The 12,570-nt window shown below is 45.3% G+C and overlaps 1 protein-coding gene across 1 annotated transcript in view; it reads left to right on the top strand.

Moving 5' to 3' along the window:
• The window catches only part of LOC120842095 (retinol dehydrogenase 13-like), a gene marked incomplete at its 3' end in the record, with an annotated part of 29,290 nt that extends 18,203 nt beyond the window's left edge, over positions 1–11,087 (top strand). Inside the window, exons 2-3 of the mRNA XM_040213122.1 lie at positions 5,331–5,570; positions 10,995–11,087. Coding sequence (XP_040069056.1) covers positions 5,331–5,570; positions 10,995–11,087 — 333 coding nt within the window. The remainder of the gene's footprint in view (positions 1–5,330; positions 5,571–10,994) is intronic.
• Between the last annotated feature and the right edge of the window lie 1,483 nt (positions 11,088–12,570).

Genomic DNA, 12,570 nt, shown 5'->3' with positions numbered 1-12,570 from the left:
TCCTGTTCTACAAGCGCGACCAGCACGCCGGCGAGACAGTTGCAGGCTACGTGACAGCGCTCGGAAAGCTGGCAGAAGAGTGCGGTTTCGGAGATAGACAACTGCCACTTCAAATCGTGATGCGAGTCAGGCTCGTCTGCGGCATCGTGCCCGAGAGAGTGCAGCAGCGGCTTTTGGCTGAACGCCGCGCAGCTTACGACTTCGCCGAAACTGCAGAGGCAACGTCGCAGCAGCAGCGAGACATCAGGAAGCAACAGCCAAAGAGCGGTAAAGTTGACTCTGAAGGTGAAATTTAAGCGACACCGATAAAGCCTCAGAAGCAAGCGGACAGCGGAAACTGCCACCGTTGCACCGTTAAGCACAAATTTTTTCTGTGCAAATTTGAAGACACCGTCTGCAACAAATGCCAGATGAAAGGGCATATAGCGAGGGCATGCAAAAGTAAGACGGCCACAGTAAAGAAAGGAAGGGGAAAAAAAAGAGAGAGACAGCGTTCACGAAGTAGACAAACTCTGTTCGATCTGCGAGGTACACGAAGCCGAAGAAAATGTTCCGTGGCCAGTAAGGATAGAGTCACAAGAAATAAATATGGAAGTTGATCTGGAGCGTCTTGATCTATCATAAGCGGGGAAACGTTTCGCCAGATAGACTAGAGACTGATTCCCATCGAAAGCACACCCACCAAGTTGTTAACCTGGTCAAACCCAACATTACTTACGGTTGGCAAAGCAAAGGTAAGCGTCATGTTTAAAGGACGCAAGGCTGTTTTGCCAATCATGGTCGTGGCACAGCACGGAAGAAGACTGATGGAACGAAACTGGTTTCGATCGCTAGGCATCGAGTTACACGGCATCAGATACGTCAGGACGTCCGACGAAGCGCTAATAGCGCAGTTTTCCGAGGTATTTTGCACCGATATGCCCGTATTCAAGGGAGCTCCGATCCACATCGAGCTTAACGACGTGCAACCCATGTTTTGAAGGGTTGGCCGGTGCCGTTTGCCCTTCGAGGGGATGTGACCAAAGAGTTAGACCACCTGGAGAAGCAAGGCATCCTGGAGCCGACCCAGTACTCCGACTGGGCCACACCGCTCGTCGTGATGAGAAAGAAAAACAGAACCTTGCGCCTGCGCGGTGATTATCGTAGCACAGTTAGCAAGGCGGTTAAGAACAACATCTATTCGCTACCGACAGTCACCAAGGGTTTTGCCACCCTAGGGTCAAGTAAGATAATCACGAAACTAGACCTAGCCCGGGCCTATCAGCAGCTCGTACTTGATAATGAGTCATCAGAAGTCCTCACCGTGATTGATCGCACCAGGATTACTTGTTACAGCGTGTTGTAGACACCTTACTATCAGGTACACCGGGAGTTCTATATTTCGATGTACGGTAATCGTTATTTCGGGCTCGACCGTGGCGGAGCACGATGAAAGATTAAGAGCAGTCATGCATCGGTTGCAAGACTCGCATTTGCGGGTGAACAAAGACAAATGCGAGTTCTGTAAAACAAGCATAGAGTGCTTGTGTCACAAAATTTATTCCACTGGCATTCACGCAAGTGAAGAAAAATTGACTGCGATCAAGCGCGTGCCGATCCCAAAGAACGAGAAAGAACTACAACATTTTTTGGGGGGACTAGTAAACTTTTACAGCAGATTTCTTGAAGGAAAAGCTGAAGTTGCCAAGGCATTGCATAGCCTTCTAGGCCAAGAAAGAAAATCGACGTGGGCGCAGGAGCATGAGAAAGCGTACCGGAACCTGAAAGGGCTTCTCAGCTCTGACGCAGTGCTAGTACGCTACGACCCAGCGCGTCCACTGGTCTTGTCGTGTGACTCTTCACCGGTTGGTGTTGGTGCAGTTCTTTCTCACGAGAACGATGATGGTACAGAAGTGCGGATAGCTTATGCGTCACGGACATTGGGCGAAGTGAGCGCGATTACGCTCAAACCTACAAAGAAGGGCTTGCCGTTGTTCACGGTGTTTAACATTTTCACCGGCATTTCGGGAGAAGAAAATTCACGATCGTGACCGATCATAAACCGCTTCTTGAGATTTTTGACAAAGAGAAACCAATGCCTCAGATCCTGTCACGGAGGATGCAGAGGTGGAGCTTGCTGCTGGAAGCATAGGACTACAAGCTTGGGTTTCGACCAGGAACCGACAACACCAACGCAGACTGGTTAAACCGCCTTTCAACGCCAAGCGATGTCGACGAGCCAAAGCCACCAGATGACGCACTCCTCCTCGAGGCCGTCGAGTACCCTCCACTGCAAGCAGCAGATATCGGAAAGCTGGCAAAGCAAGACACTACGCAGGCAAGAGTCATGCAATGGATACTCTCGGGTTGGCCACGAGAAACCCTGGAGGATCGTTTGCACCTTTCGAGGTGAGACGCATCGAACTTTCTTTGCGTCGAGATTGTATCCTGTTGGGAAATAGAGCGGTTATTCCCGAGTAAGCCACACGGAAGGCCCTCCAATTGCTTCATGCCAACCGCCCAGGTATGACAGCAATGAAAACGTCGGCCAGAGCGTACATCTGGTGGCCTAAAAGCGATCGAGCAATCGAGGACTTTGTATGCCATTGCCAACACGGAAAGCAGGAAGAGCGATTCCGAAGCAACTGTTCACTTTCGGATAAAGCCAGTACGGCCCTGGAGCCACCTGCACGTAGATTTCGCTGAATTTGTTCAAGGTAAAAGCTTTCTCATTGTAGGTGGATTTCTCAAAATCCACCTCGTCATTTGCAAGGGCAACCGAATCCACCTCGTCATTTGCAAATGACGAGGTGGATTTTGTAAAAAAGTGGCAGGGTCGTGTGACGGAGTGTGGGCGTGGGTGATGCCGCCTGTTATTGGTTTGATTTGTTTGTTCTCTCCCCTTCCTCCTTTCTGTGTTTATTTCTTTTTCTTCAGAGCAATAAACTTTCAGTTGTAAGTCAGCGCCCTGTCTGTGTGTTTCTTCGACCTCGTCCTACGTCTTTTTTGCGCTGTTCCCTCCAAATCAGTATGTACCACCAACTAGCCCAACTACATGCCTTGCCGCCCTTCTGTACTACCGACCAAAGTATGTTTAAAGGGGAAAGTGATGTTCGTTCCATGGACAATGATTTGTGTACTGCGCAAAACACCGGGAACTATAGAACATGTTTTTTTATTGATTGCTGGGACGTCATTTTCCTCTGGGACGTCCTGCAGCGCACGTTGAAAAAAGACCGTAACATTTCACCGCAGTCAGTATGTTTCCTGCCGGTTTCTTCAGAAGACACTGTGTCGTATGATCTCATCATTCTCTTGGGTTTCCATAGTAGTATAAGGAAATCTCGGATGGGGGGATGTAAGAAACGCCATTCAGGAACCAAAACCTGTTAGCTTTAGAGCGCAGCTCTTAGGGGCCCGTTTCCGGCTTGAGCAGCGTCGGCGTCGGCGTCGCCGTCGGCGTAACCACGAGGTCGCGTGACCCTACCCCGAGGTGACGTGACCCCCTGAGGTCACGTGACCCCCTGAAGTCACGTGACCCCTTGAGGTCACGTGACCCCCTCAGGTCACGTGACCCCCTGCTACGTGACCCCCCTGAGGTTACGTGACCCCCCCGAGGTCACGTGACCCCCTTGAGTTCATGTGACCCCCAGGTCACGTTACCCCCAAGGTCACGTGACCCCCTGAGGTCCCGTGACCCCCTGAAATCACGTGACCCCCCTGAGGTCACGTGACCACCTAAGTTCACGTGACCCCCTGAGGTCACGTGACCACCTAAGGTCACGTGACCCCCGAGGTCACGTGACCCCCGAGGTCATGTGACCCCTTAAGGTCACGTGACCCCCTCTCCCGTGATCTCAGGGGTCACGTGACTCCCCTGAGGTCACACGACCCCCCCCCCCTGAGGTCACGTGATTTCAAGGAGTCACCTATCCCTCAGAGCGCTTTTATCCTCCTCCTCAAGAGCTGCGCTCTAACCGGCGTTACAGGGAATTGTAAACGGCTTTCATTTTTTTTTATTTTACTCAGTGCGTAGCCCAAATCAAAAGTACAAATGAGTCTCGCGAAATAGTGCCCCACTGGCTGCCTGTGCTCTCTATCTAGTTCAATGAATAACAAAGTGTTCTAAAGCATAATGTTCGCCTGAGCTAACCTATATGATGTGTACATCTTGTTTTGTATTCGCATGCAGTAATGAAGAAAAAAAATACTCCTAGTTGGCTTAGTTGGTAGAGCGCTTCACTAGAAATGGAGAGGTCCCTGGTTCATCCCAGGAACAGGCGGATTTTGCCGGTCGCGAACCAGTCACCTAGCTACCGTTTGATATTTGTGTTTGTTCGTTTTCACCCTTGTTCCCTTTCTCCAGGGATCATTCTGGTCCAGCTCTGTAGCACCTTTGCAAATGACAAACAAACGCTAAATAAGATCTTTTTTATTATTATTTTTAGCGGAAAGGTTTGATATAAATATTCGGGGTGAAACTGGTTCGATTTAAATCATCCTGATAGTTTTTGTCCACCCTGCGCTTTGTTTAATTGTTGAAGTGCATATCGGCTTGTCTTTAATCAAGTCATTCTTAAAAGCACTGGAAAGCTGTCCTTGAAAATATGACCGTCTTTGTTATTGTAATACTGCTTTTGTTGCACTGCCATATTGCATTTACTACACCTTATACTGCCGCCTCCTGCCGCAACCTTCAAAATATGATCAGTATTTATAAACGAACAAAGTAACTAAATCGTCAATGAATAGATAATTAATCGAGCAATTAAGTGGGACAATTAATAAATGAGCAATACTACATTAAAATTGAATATTTAATATTTAATTGTGGTATTAATTTATATAATTAATTATTAATAGTTATTATTTATTTGTATTCAATTATGAAAGCATATTTAATTTATCATCTAGTCAGTTGAAATGAGTAAATTAAGTAAATACAATAAAATGTTTTTATATAGAATAAGTGCATCAATCTGTTAATAATATTAAATTCATCAATATGATTGTTTAATTGAAATATTCAATTCTTTGATCGATTAATTTATAATTAGTCAAGTGTTCAGTCACTCAATCAAAGAATCAGCTACTCAATCTAACGAGCGATTATAAATGATTATTAATTATTGTTTTACTCATTCAATAATGTCTTATTATCAGTATTTAACTACAATATATAAACGAATTGATTGATTGATTGATTTATTGATAAATTAATAAATTGGTAGGTAGATAGATTGCATATTTATTTATTTATTTATTTATTTATTTATTGATTGATTGATTGATTGATTGATTGATTGATTGATTGATTGATTGATTGATTGATTGATTGATTGATTGACCAGGAATCGGCAAGGAGACGGCGAAAGAACTGGCCCGTCGGAAGGCCCGTGTGATTATTGCCTGCAGAAATATAGAGAAGGCCCGAAAGGCGGCTCCTGAAATCTTCGAGGACACCGAACAGCAAGTCACCATTAAGCTGTTGGACCTCCAGTCTTTCAAGTCTGTTAGGGAGTTTGCGAATGACATTATCAACACGGAGCCCAGACTTGATGTTCTGATCAACAACGCCGGCATGACTAACGGTAGGTGGTTGGTTCAGTGGACGCTCTCAAATTGTTCTGGTTTTTAGAAAAGGCCACGCAATTTCTACGAAATACATGAACAACCGTAAGTTTTCTTTGCTGCCGTAAGGAGTGGGAAAAAAGGAAAACGAGAAGAGATTAGGTCTTTTCCAGAGGCAAGCCACTACCTTGGCTTGGGAAGTGGGAAAAATATATGGGGTGAAATTTTAAAAATAGCCCCGATTAACAGGGTAATGAGAGATTCGGAGGAGTTTAATGTGTTTAAGGACGGCACTCTTGACACTATGTCGTGCAGTGCTTTGTTCAGAGAGGACCAACTAAGCCTTTGCCGAAAAATCCTAGATATCTTTACAGCCTCTTTAAGTTGACGTGGTGCAAGCCATAGGTCGACATTTTAAGCTGTACAAACTCAAACTGACGATCACTTCTTTTTCCTCAATCAGAATTCACGCCCACTCACGGTAACGATATATTAAAAAAACAGGGTCCTCATTCGGACTTTCCCTCCCTGTTGAACACAAAACCAAAACTCACTCGCCGTCATCAGGTCGTAACGCTCAGATCATCACGGTCGACACACTCAGGGCCGGTTGCACCAACGTCGCTTATCTTAACCCAAAGCGGCGCTTTCCTAAGCCGGCTTAGCGCCCTAAACCGAGCTTAGGTAAGCACGGGTTTAAATTCCGGTTGCACCAACGTTAAGCCGGCTTTACAGACGCGCCCCTAGCTAAGCGCTGGATTTGCGTAGGGAATCTAGGGACAAACAAAGCAAACTAGGGAACGCTCAGAGCGACGAATACGATTGGCGAAAAGAAATCACGTGATGTAAAAAAAACAAAAAAAAAACTGCCGTAGTAGTCGTCGTCGGCGTCTGCTTTTCGCTGTATTTCTTCGGTGAGTAACAACTTAAAGGTCTCCAAATTCAATCATTTTTCCGTTTAACTTTCAATAACAGAAGTCAAAGCTTCAAATAAACACGAATGCTCTTTACATCTGTGATTGTGTGTTTAATATCGGTTGATAACAGGATATTTTGACAGTGGTAGTAGTTTTCGTGCTCACATTTTGAGGCGAAGGAGCCATCGGGGGCCCCAAAACTCACCGAACGCGAGAAGGACACTCTACTGACTACATCGCTGAAGACAAAACATCATGGATATAAGTAGGCAGGTAAGATGACTACTAAAACCAAGTCAAGCCTGAGACCGATGAAGTTCAAAACAGTGACGAACTCGCCACGGCAGCTGCGAAAATGCCCGGAAATCGTCGAATAGAAGTCGTCGAGAGGTCAGGTCACGAGACCTTGCATCGACGGTACTCGTTGCTATCAGCAAGGTGACAGAACTGCACTGTACCGTCGTTGAACATCCGCTGCAGCCTCAAACGGACTTCAGTTTCACACTGTCGAGTTCAGAAAAAAAAAAAAAAAAAAAAACTCCCACTAGTACATCACATCGTGCCGATAAGAATGGTCGTCTCTTCGCATCACCTGCCCCAGCCTGCCCCGATACAGCAATGACCGAATCTAACATAGTAGTCGTTACGATTTGTCGTCGCCACGAATGAAAGATATAAAGCAAAATATTCCTAAAAAATCGCGATCACCAAAAAAGTTACGGAGGACACAACAAGGCGCAACTTTCAACTGAATTTTATTGAAAACGTGTTCCGGTATATAGTCTCAACCATCGTCACAATGACAACAAACGACAAAAGTAAAGGGAAAACACCATCACAGAGCACAACTCGGAAACAACAGTATCTCGTTCTGGGGAAACGAATGAAAGATATAAAGCAAAGTATATAAAAAAAAAATGCGATCACCAAAAAAGTTACAGTTATGGAACGATACAGTTTTCTGAAGCCAAGATTCTACTCGCGAGATAAGGAAAATTCACTGAAGATCGTCTCAAAACTCAGAAAACGAAAGAAATTGAATTTTCGCTGTTTTATTACTTAAAAGCGCCGCAATCTAATGCAAACGGCAGAGGTGTCGACAATCAGCTGATCGCCGAGATCATGTACTGCCACTATTCAACGCGCTGATCAGATTGAAGGATACGCGCTGCAAGTGTAAATAAACAAGGTGGTAAATAACACTACGTTACAGCTATGCAGAAATAAGTAAGTACATACGAATAAGCTCGTTGACAGAAGAACCAACGGGAATACAGACGTGAGCCCCACAGCTCCGTACGTTTCTCGGTTAGGGCTAACACGCCCTGAAAGTGGAGAGCCAACTTGAAAACAGGGGTCGATAAACACTTCACACGACAATATTTTGCATCCTTGTCACAATCGAAGGTCATTTTGTCGAGACTTTCACGTTGATGTAGCCTAAAACACTTTGCACAACCAATTTCGTCCACCGCGTCGACCGCGACAAACCAGCCGCCATGTTTTTAATCCAGGATTAAGAAACAACCAGAAGCAAAGCGCCCAATGTTGGGCGCTTAAGTTAAGCGTAGTTTAGTGCTAGGTTTAGCGATAAGCGAGTTTGGTGCAACCGAACGAAACCGAAACTAAGCTTAAGTTCCCGGCTAAGCTCCGCTTTGCGCTAAGCGACGTTGGTGCAACCGGCCCTCAGAGGTCATCACGAATCATCAGACTCACAGCTCATCAGACTCACAGGTCATCATGGTCCTCACGATCAAAGACCAGTTCTCACACTCACAGGTCCTCACGGTCCTTACACTCACATGTCATCACGCTCATCACACTCACACGTCATCACGGTCCTCAGGGCCCTCACCCTCACAGCTCCTCACGGTCCTTACACTCACAGGTCATCATGCTCATCACACTCACAGGTCCTTACGGCCCTCACGCTCACAGGTTCTCACGGTCCTCACTCTCACAGGTCATCATGCTTATCACACTCACAGCTCCACACGGCCCTCACACTCACAGCTCCTCACGGTCCTCATACTCACACAAGTCATCACGCTCATCATACTACAGGTCATCACGCTTACAAACTGCTTCATTTGTGTCTTAGAGTGCAGCTCTTAGGTGCCCGTGTCCAAGTTGAGCGGAGTCGGCGTAACCGCGCGCGCTGCACAGTGGGACGTCACAGTTTCCCTGCTAAATTTAGCGGGGAAACTGAATGCCCAGTCTTGCATTATGGGACGCCACAGACCTACGCACCAGTTCAGTTTCCACGCTAAATTTAGGGGGAAATTTAATTGGTGTTTAGGTCACGTGGCTTCAATTTCTCAGTTACATTTAGCGGGGAAACTGTGGAAAGAGGAAAGGGGCATACCCTTCCCTCTGTACCCTCCCCTCCTCCTCAAGAGCTGCACTTTAATTTCGCATTACAGAGATTTGTAAACATCTATCATTTTTTCTATGGTTTCTCGCAAACCGTTGGTTTGTCTTCGCGTGAGTCGTGCGGCGGGAAAACTACCCCAAAACAGTGAACTTCTGAACCCTTTATTTAATTTGAAAGAAATTTATTATGTCGTTGTTTATGCTCCGCACATTTCTACTAAACTTCCTTAACCTGGAATAATTACGAAAGAAACTGTAAATGCAAGCTGACGACAGTGGGTGCGTTGAACTGTCGCCTGCTGACAAGAGCGGCGGTGAAACACAAACGCGCCTTCCGACAGGTTACAAGACAACGTCGCAGTGATTAGAGCATCGCCTCGCTGGGCATACCTCGCATATTTGTACACAAATAAACGATTACTACATATATCACTCCCCCTTCTATTCTTGTGCCAACCACACGTACTACTTCTACAGAAGTTTATGCAGGATAGTAAACATGTGCATCGACCAAAAAACTTTTTTTCTAGGGGGGAGGAGGAGGAGGGTGGTAATATTAGGTAGGGCGGTTTCACATGAGGTACTTCCGGTTTGAAATCTCACCATAACTTCTGCTGTCACTGGTGTCCGTCAGTCGTATGCTTTTTAATGAGCAGAGGCCGTGGAAGGCGAGTTTGGTTTCTCACTCAAGTTGCTTCCCGTTTTGTTGATCGACCGTGCTTGCCAGAGTAGGCGGCGATTTAAGGAACCATCGGCCGGTATTGTTTTTCAGTCATCTCGGCCTTTATAATATTCCGTCAGCATTCATTATCTTGATACATGCAGCCGTCCTTGGTTTGGTTTCGTTTGGATTGGTTTGGCATCCAGGTAGCAGGCCAGAGGAATGCCCAACTTGGGCAAAGGTCTGGCAAGCATAAGGGCCCAACTTTGGCGCAGATAGGTTTTGCACCATGGCAATCACCAGTGCCAAAGTACGGTGCCTAACTATAGCCTCAGTTGGGTGACCTAGGGCATGCCAAAGTTTGACTCTTCTCTTTTACGCCAGAGAAGCGCCAAAGTTGGTGCCGTACTTGAGCCATAACTGCCAAAGCAACGCCGAATCGGGGTATTTCGGCCACACCAAGTTTGGCTTTTCTCTGGTCCGCGACAGTTGTGCCAAAGTAAGTGCCAGACTTGAGCCATAACTGCCAAAGCAACGCCTAATTAGGGTATTTTGGACATGCAGAGTTTGGCCTTTCTCTGGTCCGCGACAGTTTTGCCAAATTAAGTGCCAGGCTTAAACCCTAACCCAAAGCAGCGTCTAATTCAGGTATTTCGGCCACATCAAGCTTGGCTTTTCTCTGGTCTGCCACAATTGTGCCAAATAATGTGCCACACCAGATTAGGATGGAACCTTCTTGGAGAATGTGCATACGGTTAAACTTCCTTTATTGTACATATCACCGACATACGGGTATGGGAAAATGTGTCCGCATTTTCCCATACCGGTATGTATGGTCAAGGTTGGGAAATTATTTTAAAAAAAAAAGTAAAAGATTACCACACGGACTATTTTCACTTGTCGTTTTTTGTTAAAACCATCTGAGTTTGGAAGCTCGTTTATACGTTATATTACAGAGATACATTTTCTTACGTGAAACACGTTTTTCGCTTCTTATGTGCATGTAGTTTTTGTTTGCACGCATAACCGCGCATAATGCTTTACATCGGAAGATATGGGCGAGTTTTATTACGAGTTTTTGAAGGTAGTTTCCCCGATTCGTTGTCAAACCACCAGGCGCCGTGAATATCTTATTCGCTTGAATAGGCTGGCGAGCGAACCTGGCGCCACTGCTTTCTGTTTTATCCGCTAGGTGCCTTCAACTCTGCTAGAGTAGCTAATACACGTAAATATATAAATAAATAGGTTACACGCAACGTTCCATATATGAGCAAATACTTCCAGAACGCTACATCTCCATCATGATGTCAAAAATGTATTTGGCGTACACCGGAATTTGTGAGTGCGGCCAGTCTGCAGTTTTGCTGGGGGACGGTTCAGCGATTAACGCAATTTTTTTTTTTTTTTATAGATATAGCTTCTGGGACAAAATGTGTTGTTTTGCTGTGGTTAGATAGTAGCGAGATTACAACTTAATGTCAACGCCTTTGCAGAATCACGAAACCCTGATCTCACAGAAGACGGATGCGAGCCCTGCTTTCAAGCCAACTATCTTGGTCACTTTCTTCTCACGGTGTTGCTGGCTGGTAAGAAAGTATAGCCTGTTTCGGTCAGACCTGACAAACATTGTTGCACGTAAAATACGTGCAAAAATTTCGTACGCAGGGCAAGTGAAATCAACGGGTTACAAGCGAGATAATGAAACCCTGTTTTTCGACCCATATAAATAAAGTAACGTATCGCAAAAAGTTGTAACTCCGTTTGACTGTGACGTTAGGGGTTCTAATAGAACGCAAGCGTTTGAGAACATAAGGTTACCTAGATCAAATATAAAATAATAAAGCGCATTTTTGCGTGAGCCTACGCCCAACTATGCCTAATATTTGTCAAACGAAAACAAAAATCTGATTGTAGGTGCCCGTAGAATTTATTTGACAAAAAACACTTTTTGAGTCCGTGAGCCGACAGCAGCGCCACCGTATACACTCGTATATTCTCAGCATGAGAAAGTTTGCTGTCAAAAGTGAAAAAGGATAGGTTTGCCATGGGCGTTTTGCGGTTTCGTGGCGCATGACTCTGATTTACGTATCGTGTGTTTCAGCGAAGACTCAAAATTCTTATAAATAGGGTGGTTAAGAAGAAAGAAAAAAATCTTTTCTGGACCAAGCTACATGTCAGTTGCAGGGGAGGTCAGGTATTGCAAGTACATGAATTATTAGCAAAATAATTTACTAAAATTTACTCATGAACTTTTAAATATGTAAAAAAAAACATAAGATTTCACGTATAAACTTGCCTAGCATCATCTAAAATCCCTAAATGAATCAATTTTAGCAAACCTTGAGGTCCGTTTGAAGCACGGAAGTGCGCCATAACTCGTGCAGCAGTCACGACAGTGGGGATGCAAAAACGCGTATAGGAATATTGTCGCGGATGAAGAATGCTCGACCAGCGTAAAACGGAAAACAAAGTTTTAATTGGGGAACTTGTTCCAGAAACAAAAGAGATTATGAGCGTCGTCGGTAAACAGCAGAAGTGAGTGTCGCAGCGTCGGCGTGGCAACTGACTAGAGCTCCGATACCTGTGAGAGTGAGTGAGTCAGCAAGGCCACACTCGGCTCCTTATCTTCGGTATCTCGAGTATTTACCTAGAATGTTCGAGAATAGGTTAAGCCGAGACTGACTCGGCAAGGTTCTGTTGGCTTCCCTGTTTTCGATTCTCGGGGTAAGAGGAAACTGGAATCTTCTAAATGTTCGAAGAAGCGTTCCTCCTCGGTCATGCACACAGCATTATCCCCCCCCCCCCCCTTAGAAGTGCAATGTCCCGATGCGACCTTAAAAAAATTAACACAAGTCTAGACCAAATGACTGCTCAGCGTGAACTGCGGAATCGTCTGAACTGCGAAAACGCTTAAAAAAACGAGGAAGGCAATTTAATTTTTTTTTTTTTTTTTAAAAAGGTGTTTTCGGAAGCATTGGGGTCCTGGCATGCCACAAAATTTTTTCTAGACCATTGTGACTCTTATTTCTGTACCTGCAAATAAATTTGCGAAACCGAAACAAACATTCC

This window comes from Ixodes scapularis, unplaced genomic scaffold, assembly GCF_016920785.2.
Source record: "Ixodes scapularis isolate PalLabHiFi unplaced genomic scaffold, ASM1692078v2 PGA_scaffold43__4_contigs__length_2004386, whole genome shotgun sequence".
NCBI classification, from domain to species: Eukaryota; Metazoa; Arthropoda; class Arachnida; order Ixodida; family Ixodidae; genus Ixodes; species Ixodes scapularis.
The sequence above is the reverse complement of the archived record's forward strand: the minus strand, read 5'-3'. Positions and strand labels throughout refer to the sequence as shown.